The sequence below is a fragment of the Oryctolagus cuniculus genome, chromosome 11 (assembly GCF_964237555.1).
Source record: "Oryctolagus cuniculus chromosome 11, mOryCun1.1, whole genome shotgun sequence".
In the NCBI taxonomy this organism is placed as follows: domain Eukaryota; kingdom Metazoa; phylum Chordata; class Mammalia; order Lagomorpha; family Leporidae; genus Oryctolagus; species Oryctolagus cuniculus.
Genome location: NC_091442.1, coordinates 83,390,698 through 83,403,630, shown reverse-complemented (window position 1 = coordinate 83,403,630; position 12,933 = coordinate 83,390,698). Strand labels below are relative to the sequence as shown.

General features: G+C 37.0%; 1 protein-coding gene across 1 annotated transcript in view; it reads right to left on the bottom strand.

Annotated features, from left to right (window-relative positions):
* Positions 1-12,933, bottom strand: part of PTPRQ (protein tyrosine phosphatase receptor type Q) — a 252,679-nt gene that overhangs the window by 71,160 nt on the left and 168,586 nt on the right. Inside the window, exons 29-31 of the mRNA XM_070053189.1 lie at positions 9,923-10,044; positions 4,109-4,295; positions 480-724 (exon numbers count right to left, since the gene is read on the bottom strand). Of these exons, the coding sequence (XP_069909290.1) occupies positions 480-724; positions 4,109-4,295; positions 9,923-10,044 (554 nt within the window). The remainder of the gene's footprint in view (positions 1-479; positions 725-4,108; positions 4,296-9,922; positions 10,045-12,933) is intronic.

Here is a 12,933-nt window from a genome sequence, read left to right as displayed (position 1 = left end):
TTCACAGAGAGAGGGAGAGACAGAGAGAGAAAGAGATCTCCCATCCACTGGTTCACTTCTAAAATGGATTCAAAGGCCAGGTCCGGGCCAGGGCAAACCAGGAGCCAGGAACTGCATATGGGACTCCCACATGGGTGTCAGGGAATTAAGGACTTGGGCCATCTTCTGTTGATTTCCCCGGTACATTAGCAGGGAGCTGGATCAGAAGTGGAGCAGCCAGGATTCAAACTGGCACTCCAATATGGGAAGCCAGTGTTGCAAGTGTAAACTTACTGTGCCACAACGCTAATTTCTCAATACATTGTAAGAACATGCTGTATTATAAAAAGGGAATTTAATTTCTCTATTTTTTTTTGTTGCATATACCAATTTCACAAGAAGGTAAATGTATTGTGAACAATAACTGCAGAATTTTTGAATGCTGAGATGTTATCTTACTTTATAGTCTAGGTATATAGTTAAAAGTTGTGGATGCTTACACTGATGTTGTACGTATGTCCACCTTTAAGTCCTTCTAGCACTGCAATGACAGATGTGTCTGTTTTCTCGATAATACTGAGGTTGTGAATCTGTACAACAGTAGGATCATCTTCTCGGTAAACCAGAGCTTGATATACTTGGATGTTTCCATTAGGTTGAGAAGGAGGAAGGAATGTTAACTGAAATTTTGTCACTTCATCGGGAATCTTCTGAAATGTCATATTGTTAGGTGGATCCTTGGGGGCTAAAATGAAATATTTAGCAATTCAATTTTTAATGTTTTCTTTTTGTTACCTATAAAGTTTATTTGCTACAAATTTCTGTTTTAAAGTGAAAACATCCAAATTATGGAAACTAGCTAAATGGCTGATATAGCATCAAATCATTGACATCTATAGTTTACAAAACCCATAATGTCACTGTTTGCTGATTTATTCTCCCTTTTATATACATTTTTAAAAGATTTATTTATTTATTTGAAAGTCAGAGTAATAGAGTGAGAGGGAAAGAAAGAGAGAGATCTTCAGTCTGCTGGTTCAATCCCCAAGTGGCCGCCAACAGCCAGGGCAGAGCCAGACTGAAGCCAGGAGCTCAGGATTCTTTCAGGTCACCTATGTGTGTGCAAGGGCCAAAGCACTTTCCCAGGCCATCATCAGGGAGCTGGACAGGATCTGGAGCCCATATGGGATGCCAGCGTTGCAGGCCGTGTCTTTACCTGTTTTGCCACAATGCCAGTTCCATATGTGCATTTGTTTTTATAGAGAATTTATTTCTTTTTAACATTTTTGTTTTAAAATAAAATAAGCTCATAGGAGAAGGCAAAAATAGTACATATGGTCCCAAGAAACCCGAGTTTTCCTTGGTGGTGACATTTCATATAGCTGTAGTCTAATGTCAAACCAGGAAATTGATAGTGGTATGACAGTTAAGTGGACTACAAAACTTATATCAATTTCACTGCTTACTCATACTCTCATATTTGTATGTGTAGTTCTATGACATTTAATCCCATGTATAAAAATTTCTATAATCACCACCACAAACAAGATAAAAAAACTATTTCATCACCCAAAAGAAACTCTCTGCTACTCTTCTCTTGTATTTGCCCTGCATGCCTGCCCACAACAATAGTTGGCCTCCATCTTCATCATTTTGTCATTTTGAGAATGACAATAGCATAATGATCTTGAATACCATCCAACATACTATATGAATCAATACTTGTTCTTTAGTATTGTTGAGTAGTGTTCCATTTTATGGAGGTACCAGAGTGGTTTAATCCTGGAAATTCATTTGGGTTGTTTCCAGTTTCTCTTGCTACTAAAAATCCTATATTAACATTCTTGCATAGAACTTTGTGAGCAAAAGTTTCAATGCTCTGTGAACAATGTCCAAGATTGTGATTGAGGGGTCAAGTAGAAAAGGTGTGTCTGGTTTTAGAAGAGATTGCCAAAGCTATTTTCCAGTGTGGCTGTACCATTTAACATTCCTGCTAGTAGCAAGAGGTCCAGTTTTTCTGCATCTTTCCCCAGAATCTGACACTATCAGAAATTATTATTTTATCTCTTTTAGTAGATGCACATTGATTCTCATTGTAATTTTAATTTGCATTTCCCTACATATAATGTAATGGTTAATCATGTTGAAAATTTATCTTATATATCATGTATTTTTCTTTTTTTTTTCTCTTTTTTTTTGACAGGCAGAGTGGACAGTGAGAGAGAGAGACAGAGAGAAAGGTCTTCCTTTGCCATTGGTTCACCCTCCAATGGCCGCTGCAGATGGCACGCTTCGGCCGGCGCATTGTGCTGATCCGAAGCCAGGAGCCAGGTGCTTCTTCCTGGTCTCCCATGTGGGTGCAGGGCCCAAGGACTTGGGCCATCCTCCCCTGTACTCCTGGGCCAAAGCAGAGAGCTGGACTGGGAAAGTAGCAACCGGGACAGAATCTGGCACCCTGACCTGGACTAGAACCCGGGGTGCCAGTGCTGCAGGCAGAGGATTAGCCTATTGAGCCGCAGCAGCCCACGTATTTGTTTTTCAAACATAGCTCTTCAGTGGTGAGTGTCTTTGGCTGATTTTCTAACTATTTTTTTAAGTTCTGAGTTTTGAGCATTCTTTCTATATTCTAGGCATTCCAGTTGATTTTAGACAAGTAAAATACATAAGCATATAGCTAGACAGGCAATAATAAATTACAAAGCAAAATTATATTTGTGAAGATAAAAATCATTTTATGAATATGGAAGCTGGTTCTTGCTGCACTATATAGTGTTCTTTCTATAAGCAATTGATTGAGTGAATGAATCTATTTTGATTAACTTGAAATAGAAATTTCTTCCATATAAAAATAGAATTTAAGAAGATAAAATATTTGTCAATTGTAATACATTTTATGACACCTGAAAAACATATTTTCTGTTTATAAGTATTATTTCCCCAAATTTAGGATCAGATGAGTTAGATAAGCAAAGAAATTCTCGCAGTACTCAAAACAATTTCTTAGCCCCCATTTTTTATTTACTTTTACACCTGATCTTAGCCAAAAAGCTGAGAAACGATTTTTTGTTTTACTTTTAAAATTCTACTTTTTTATATTCAAGTAAAGCATATTAAGCTGTAAGTTCCTTGGGAGAGATATCACATTAAGATTCAACAACCAGTTCTTCATGTGTAATGTGAATACATTCATCAGTGTCTTTCTTCACACACACAGGATGATGAAGAAATGTAAAAAACATAATCAGAAAATAGGTACCTGTGAAACATGGTAGCAAACAGAAACAAATACAATTTTAGCTTTTAAGGATCGGATTTACCTTGTAGTTTGGAACCCATAACTTCATATATAAAGTGAATAGAGCATATAATATAAGGAAAAAACTAGCTGAAAAATATTTTTACCTCCTATACTTACCTTAAAGATAGCAACAAATAAACTATAGCAACACATCCCTTCATGTGCTCTTTCCAATGACATATCTGGTGGCAAAGAACATGAGGAGTCTGAAGGAGCATGGGGCAAGGAAGCTCTGGGAGGTTGACTTTCCACTTTAATCTGATTCTCAGTATCCTATTATTCATTCAGACCCTAGTCATAGGAACTTGAGGAAATCTGTATGGATTCTAACATTTATCACATAGTTACATAGTGAAACATGGCACTTAACTAAGTGAAGAAAAGAGCTATGATAAATGTGACCAAGATTCTAAGGTTGAATTCCAGATTATTTAATAGAGTATTATTACTTAAATTTTCATTCAAATCATGGACAGAAATAATTAAAATGGCATTGTAGACAAAATGTTATTGGCAACAGACTGTGGAAAAATCATCTCTTAGGCAAGGTAACAATTCTTGAAACTACTAGCAAATTAAATAAGCACAAAAAAGTACAAATAGGTATCTTTGAAATGTTTCTGTATGTACAAGGATTGGATAGTCTACACAATTTCACTTTGTTTCAAAAGCAAATAGCTTGATTTCCATCAGTCAAAGTGAGTCATTGCATTTTTTAATTATACATTTTAAAAACCTCCTGCAACACATGTCCTTTCTAGTGGAGTGTGAGAAACTGGAGGAAAGACAGCTAAGTCTCAGTTCTTAGCAGTGATGAAAAACATGCCTTACCTGATTCTAAAGTGGTAACAATGACTTCAGCACTGGACTTCCCTTCCCCATACGCGGTACTCATGTTTCCAGTAAAGGCAGTGATCACCACGGAATACCTCGTAAATATTTTTAAGTCTTTAATTTCTATAGTTTTATTTTCTTCATTAGATTTCATGAAGGAAACATTAAATTCATCATTATCTACCTGTAGGAAATAATAGTTCACAATTAAGGAAGCCACACTTAATATTCAAAGCACTAAAACATAGTAATACAAAGAAAGCTACATGAGGTGTATTTATCTATCCAATATTGATTGATAATTGATTTACAAATAGATTGTACTGCACAATCGAAAGTGCTACTAGAACAGGTTAATAGTTAGTAATTATTTCAGTAATTAAAAATAAAATAAAGTTAACCAACCACAATGAATCAACACATCCAGTGACAAACAATCATCTTCACAGTCGATGAAACTAGTTTCTATTCCGGTATTTTTTTGAAGAAGGGATATGGGTTTGGGTCCCAGATATCAAGGGTTCAAATTCCAAATTGGATGCCTAGAGTTCCTATTGTTGACAAACAACTTATGCTGACTATATCTTATTTCTGTTCATATAAAATTGGGGTGGTAATACTTACAAGTATTGTGTTGCGATTTAGAGAGAACAGATCTGAAGTAGCTATTGCAGAATTGGATTTGCTTTTAAAAATATTGCCCACATAAGGAAACATACTTTGTAACATAATTCAGAAGATATTGATATGAAAGTACTTCAAAAAGTTCACGCAAAGATTGAATTAAAAGGTAAGTTTCTTTGGTTGGTGCAAAAATTTTTGAAATCTTTACACACGAAGGATTTTCACAAAGGTTATGGAGAGTGCTTGCTATGAAAAACACTATGCGTAATTTTCAGAAAGTTCTATGCCAACATGAACTTAATTCCATTTCCATCAGCATTTTGAAGTACCCTGACTGATACACAGAATGTCAATATTAATAATATATATACAAATATATGTTTACCTTAAAATTGAAAAAACACTATGTACATATATATATGTACTTCATAATAGAAACATAATTTTTAAGAATACAACTTCTTTCTGAAGCATACTCTGACATTTTATGCTCATTTTTATTTTATTGTAATTCATTTACAATTGCTAGTCATGAATCCAGTTGGAAAAATCTGATCTAGAATAGCACATATACTGGGTAAAGAGTCAGTTAACTGGATATTGAAACTATTAAATGTGGACAAATAAGTGTTTTTAGGAATGCTAGAAGCAGCTGTGTGATTTGTTCAAACACAATCTGTCTTTTATGGGGGGGTTGAACTATTCACCCTAGATACTTAAATTTGTCTAATATTCCTAGTACTAAAAAACAGTTGTTTTTTTTTTTTTCCTGAACTAATCATGAAAAAATTCTAAATTCTATTATACATACTACTCTCAGGTACCCTAATTGAAAAACCTAAAACCGGGTTTTATGCATAGCCCTATTAACTTCATTTTCAACTTGATCTTCCCTCATAACTTTGGAATATAAACATAGTTTGCTTCAGTGTGTTCTTCAGATGCTCTTTTCGAGAACTGCTTTAACATAAAGGAGATATTGATAGGAGAAATACAGTTTAAAGCTGATCAGGAACAGCAGCATTGCAAACAATCAAATGCCCATAGATAAGATCATTCCCACCTTAAGTCAGAGCAGTGGAGGAAGATGCCCTACTTCTCTAAAATGGCAGGAACTAGACCAACATAGAAATTCTATTATCAGACCTATCTAGCCACTGGTGGAAAGTTTGTATGTATTTACTAGGTGGTCAACATTAAAATGTCACACAAAAATACAGTATTTTCAAATTTCATTCAGGCTAGGCTTATGTTCATGCTGGGTAAAAATTACCTAGAAATGAGAAAGAGTTGACCCTTGTAATGGGGCATGGTCGCCCATCCATCACAGCCCTACCCAACGGGCTTCACTTTACTGTTTTGTGTGCCTTGGCTGACTCCTACAGCTGTTGGAATCCTGATTTTACAGAGCTGAGATGATCTCCTGAAAAAGCTCATAGCCACATAGTAGCTGAGAAAGGACTTGAATCCAGAACTCTACACTGCCAGAGTCACTGGGTCTGATCTTATAAATTAAACTATTTAAAACTTACATTGTAACAAAGCCTCCCATGAAAATGACAGATAACAAACATTAAACACTAAAAATATAACATGGCATGCATGTGATTTATAGTATATTTGAAAATATTTAATAAAATCCAAAATAACTGTCAATCTTCAAACTCAGCCTATAAAAAAGTTCATCATCTTTCTTCACTGCTTATCATTATTGTTCACTTATCCAGGACAAAAACCTGACCATTTTAACTGCTTATTTTCCTTTAGTCAATCCCAAGTTCATTGTTCATGTTATCATATAATATTTGGACCATCTATTATTATTGACTATTATTTATTTAAAAGAGTTACAGAGAAAGAGAAGGAGAAAGAGAGATCTTCCATCTACTGGTTCACTCCCAGAATGGCCACAGTGGCCAGGGCTGGTCCAGGTTGAAGCCAGAAGCTTAGAACTCCAGCCAGGTTTTCCACATCAGGCGGGGGCCCAAGTACTGGGGCCATCTTCGACAGCTTTCTCATGTGCATTAGTAGGGAGACAAATGGGAAGTGGAGTAGTCAGGACTGATTTTTGTGGGATGCCAATGTCGCCAGCAGCAGCTTAACTGCTGCACTACAATGCCGGCTCCATCATCATCTTATTATTATTATTATATTATTATTATGGAATGTCTCTCATTTTTTTCAAGTATGACATCATATAAAGTGTCAGTAATTGATTCTGGTTCTCCTTTTCCTGCTCTGACTCCTCATTTCTCTCCTCTTCCTACTGCACCTCCACCTTTCTCCATCTGCACAAGTTAACCTCTCCTCTGTAGTCTCTGTCCCTCCTAACAGCACTTTAACTCTTTGCTAGCTTACTATAATTAGTGTTTACATTCCAGTGTCTCCCACTGGAGGGTGAGCTACTTGAGAGCCGGACTGTATTTTTCATCCTTGACTTAGTGAAGAGAATCTGCTCAATAATTGTTGACTAAACCAATAGAGGAAACAATGCAAAAATGATCACAAAGGCATTAACCTCCAGAGAATCATCCAGGATGATTCATCCCCAAGTGTCTTTATTTTAGATGGTCAATTTTTGTTTAATGAAGTCCTTTAACAGAACAAGTGTTTTGCAGAGGCCAGAAATGCATGTTCTTCCTTGATGTAGGAGCCCATCAGTCTTGAATGCCTATAGTTGTATAATTTTGAAGTGAGTTGAAATAAGCTGTACTGTGTCTGTTTACTTCTGGATATCCAGCACCTAGCATAGTGCTGGCACACTGGGTGTATTTAAGAATGTGTGCTGATGAAGAAATGATACATTTCTGAAGTGAAATATATGCATTACCTTGAATTGATCACTATATACTTTATATACGTATTGAAATTATACATTGTGGGGCTGGCCCAGTGGCGCAGCAGGTTAAAGCTCACCAAAGTCTGGCCTGCAGCACTGGCATCCCATATGTGTGTGGGTTCCAGTCCCAGATGCTCCATTTCCAATCCAGCTCCCTGCTAATGTGCCTGGAAAACCATCAGAGGATGGCCCAAGTCCTTGGGCCCTTGCACCTATGTGGGAGACCTGGAAGAAGCTTCAGGCTCTTGGCTTCTGATTTGCCCAGCTCAAGCTATTGCAGCCATTTGGGGAGTGAACCAGTGGATGGAAGTCCTCTCTTTCTCTCTCTCTCTCTCTGCAACTCTGTATGTCAAATAAATAAATCTTTTAAAAAAAGAAATTATGCATTGTACCCCCCAATATATACATAATTACTATGTGTCAATTAAAAATAAAAATTTAAAATAGGAACTGAACAAAAGAAGGAAGGAAGGGATTACATGCCTCTGGCTAGTAAAATGAATTCAGGGAGACTGTGAAACACCATAATGTGTTTGAATTCTTGCTAGGGTTGAAGCCAAAGGACTTTAGTGAGGTTATATTTATTTATTTTACAAAACACTGTATTTTCAGAAAAACTGATACAAATACACATTGCCTCTCTTTTTTTGAAGGCAGAGTGACACAGTGACAGAGAGAGAGAGAGAGAAAGAAAGAGATTGTCCATCCACCTGTTAACCCCCAAATAGCTGCAACAACCAGGGCTTGGACAGAGTTCTAGCAATCTGGCTTCAGCCTGTCCCGGCCTCTGCTGGGGTAGTCATTTGGGGAGGTAACCAGAGATTGAAGATCTCTCCATTTCTCTGTCTCTCCCTATCTCTGAAACTCTACCATTCAAGTAAAATAAATAAATCTTTACAAAATTTTCTTAAACTTACTTTTAATGATGACAGACCTTTTGAGAGGAGTATCTCCATTTACGAAATAATATAAAGGCTAATAAAACTAGAATAGGCATTGAGAGAGAGGCAGAGAGAAAAGGAGAGGAGAATTCACTGTAGATCATCTAATTTAATGCACATTTACAACCAGAGGAAAATGATCATCAGGCTCAGCACATCTCAAGCTTCCTGAGTTTTCAATGTTTCAAAATATTTGTGCCATGGAAATATTCCCCATTCTTATCCTAGCTCACAATTCTCTATCATCTACATCGTTGAGTACCCTGGCTTATGTGAAGGGCTTGATTTTTATGCCTAGGATGCCTCATCTACTCTCGTAATATCAACTATCTTCTAACAATTAACTAAATCTGCAAATGCAGAATCTCTTTCTTGAGCCCCTGTTTAATACTGCCGATGGGACAGCCTGATGGGGAGGATTCCCAGGCACTGCAAACTCAGGATTTGTAGAATTCAAACATTCTTTTCCCCTACAGATGTGTTCCTCATTGTTTTCCAAGTCATGTGTCTCACAATCATCATCACTCAGCATCATCAGTTGGATGATTTTCTCCCAAAATTATAGACTTCAATTATTCCTCATTCTGTTCCTTTGCTCTTATCTTTTCCTGCCTAATTCTGCACCCCTTCCTACTCCTCACATAGTATCCTCTACAATGCAACAATGTCAATCCTGTACAACAGCAAGCTGTATCACTCAACTGCTTTAATTCCTGAATTCATATCCCAGACTTAACAGGAAGCCCAGACTCTGTAACCTGTTATCGTGCTGCCCTCATGATCTAGCTGCATCTCTCAGCACTGTGCTTCTCCAGTGTTGTGATCTGCGATTGCACAACCCCTTGCTTTTCCTGAATGAGACATACTCTTATTCCTCTATTCCCATTTTCTTCTCATGTTCTGCTTCCGTTGTTTTTTCCATTTAGCTCTGATATTTACATATCTCAAAACTGTTTCCCTTAATGATGTTTCCCTCCTTATTTTGTGTTATGAGATCCCTTTCTACTGTATTTCAAGCCAATATATTACTAGCAACTTAACCACTTATTATGTATATATAAATATGTATATATGAGTGTATGTATATATGTATACACATATCTTCTATACCCTGAAACTATGTTTACATTTACTAACAGTTTACATTTACTGAGTGCTTATCATGCATCAAACAATATTACAAGTTCTTTATGCATACTAATTTTTTCAGTTCTCAAAGACTCTCTCTGTACCCTGTGTACTATTATTAATCATTATTTTACTGATGTAGATATTATAACAGAGAAGTTAACTTAGTTGCCTAGAGTTCAACAGAACTAGGATTAAAATTCAAATAGTCTGATTCCAAAATCTGTTTTCTTCACCAACTTCCATACTGCCTTTTAGAGAAGATGAGGCACGCCTTACCGATTTGATGTCAATCAAATAGAATGTTGGACCAGTAATGACAGCAGGTTCACTCCAGCTGATGTTGATGCTAAAAGGTGATGTTGCTACTACATGCACATTTTCAGGAGGACCATCCGGAGCTACAGGAATAGAAAATCAATTACCTGCTACATTACAGTTATTACTTGCTACATTATCATAATAGAAAAGACCATGAGAAATGGATAATTAATTTTACATTAACTTTTGGTTCACAGCACATTAAAGGCATTAGAAAATCAACAGATCTAATTCTTTAATACTAGACACCATACACAAAGGACTTTAAGATGAAAAATTAATTAAAATCACAATGATTTTTAAACTAGAAGAATACATGAGCTTTGCTACAATAAAATGTTTCAAATATCATTTTTATTTTAAATAGATTACCTACCAATGTTATTTTAAGACTCTTACAGGAACATATTTGACTACAGAGAGTCACAGGAGCACAGTTGAAAATAGAAACTTGTATAAGAAAATGACAGCTAGAATATATGGCCTTTTGACTGTCATATGGGTTTGTTTTATTGTCATGACTAACGGGGTAGAATAGGAGACTACCTAACTGCCCTGATCTAATATGGCAAATATAAACTTCAGTCGTTTCCTGAATTTATTATGATTCCAAAAAATTTTCAATTTATCCAATTTTCCTAGTGTGTTCTAACTTTTTAAAAATATTTTAAGTAATCTATTTAAGGTAAACAAATTTCATATCTACAGGTTTAGGAACATAGTGATACTTCCCACCCATGCTCTGACCCTTCCTCTTCGTTCCTCTCTATTCCCTCTCTTAATTTTTATTTTTATTTTTTTATTTTTATTTTTGACAGGCAGAGTGGACAGTGAGAGAGAGAGACAGAGAGAAAGGTCTTCCTTTGCCGTTGGTTCACCCTCCAATGGCCGCCGCGGCCAGCGCGCTGCGGCCGGCGCACCGCGCTGATCCGATGGCAGGAGCCAGGAGCCAGGTGCTTTTCCTGGTCTCCCATGGGGTGCAGGGCCCAAGCACCTGGGCCATCCTCCACTGCACTCCCTGGCCAGAGCAGAGGGCTGGCCTGGAAGAGGGGCAACCGGGACAGAATCCGGCGCCCCGACCGGGACTAGAACCCGGTGTGCTGGCACCGCTAGGCGGAGGATTAGCCTAGTGAGCCGCGGCGCCGGCCCCCCTCTCTTAATTTTACAATGATCTACTTTCAGTTTACCTTGTATAGGTTTTTAAGATTAACCCTATCTTGTTTTTTACAAGAACAATATACAATATTTTAAATGTACTTTTGAAAATATTTGTGCATAAGTTTTCAGTGTGTGAACTCACTAGAAATTAGGATTAATTCTATGTTGAGAAGAATTTAGTCACAGTTAAAGTGACATAGACATTAACATAAGAGTCCTGATGTGCAGAACTCCATCCTTCCAGGGCTCCCAGTCAATTACAGTGTTGTTAAATATTGAGAGATAAATAGTTCCCACTATTTCTAACTTTTTTTTTTAACTTTTATTTAATGAATATAAATTTCCAAAGTACAGCTTATGGATTACAATGGCTTCCCCCCCACTCATAACTTCCCTCCCACCTGCAACCCTCCCCTTTCCCTCTCCCTCCTCCCTTCCATTCACATCAAGATTCATTTTCAAGTCTCTTTATATACAGAAGATCAGTTTAGCATATATTAAGTAAAGATTTCAACAGTTTGCACCCACATAGAAACACAAAGTGAAAAATACTGTTTGAGTACTAGTTATGGCATCAAATCTCAATGTACAGCACACTAAGGACAGAGATCCTACATGAAGAGTAAGTGCACAGTGACTCCTGTTGTTGACTTAACAAATTGACACTCTTGTTTATGGCATCAGTAATCTCCCTAGGCTCTAGTCATGAGTTGCCAAGGCTATGGAAGCCCCCTGAGTTCACCGACTCTGATCATATTTAGACAAGGTTGTAGTGAAAGTGGAAGTTCTCTCCTCCCTTCAGAGAAAGGTACCTCCTTCTTTGATGACCTGTTCTTTTCACTGGGATCTCACTCACAGAGATCTTTCATTTAGTTTAGTTTAGTTTTGTTTTCTTTCTTTTTTCTTTTTTTTTTTTTTTTTTTACCAATGTCTGGTGAGGATGTAGAGAAAAGTATGAATTAGTGCAGTCATATGGAGAACAGTATGGTATTTTCTCAAAATCCTAAAGCAGATTTACCATATGACCCAGCTACTCCATTTCTGGGGATGCATATCCAAAGGAAATGAAATCATCGTAACAGAGACACACACACTCCCATGTTCACTGAAGCACCATTCACAACAGTCAAGGAAAGGGAATCGACCTCGGTGTCCAACAACAGATGAATGGATAAATAGAATGATATGTACACACAATGGAATATTTTCAACCACTGAAACAAATGAAATCCTGACAAGGCAAAGTGTGTAGAACTGGAAATCATCATGTTGAGTGAAATAAACCAGACACCAAAAAAACAAACACTGTAAGGTATCTCTCCTGTGTTGAACTTGAAACAAAATTCTTAATCTGAACTAAAATAATGATTTTGAGAAGCTGCAGAGGGTGGAAGGAGGGGAATGGAGGAATGTTGGGTAACAGGGACCTAAACACAGTCAGATAGAAGGAACAAGTTCCAGTGTTCCATGCACATCGGACTGACTACAGTTCAGGGTGTTGAATTATTCACTGTGTAAAGAAGTTGAAGAGAGAAGCTGGTAGATCTCAAGTACAAAGGAAATGGATGGCCCGTTACCAGGTTGGATCAGTTGATGCTACATGTATGTGTTGAGATATCGCACTGTACTTTTAAAAAATATACAAATAGTACATATTACTCAAAAATCTTAAATAAAAACAAATTTAATAAATGAATTTTGAAAATCCAGGGGCTGATAAGATGAAGGTCCAAATTAAGATACAGAAAGCAGTAAAGTAATTCACATATTAATACCAAGAGAATGCTGACAAAGTTCACCACGAGAACACA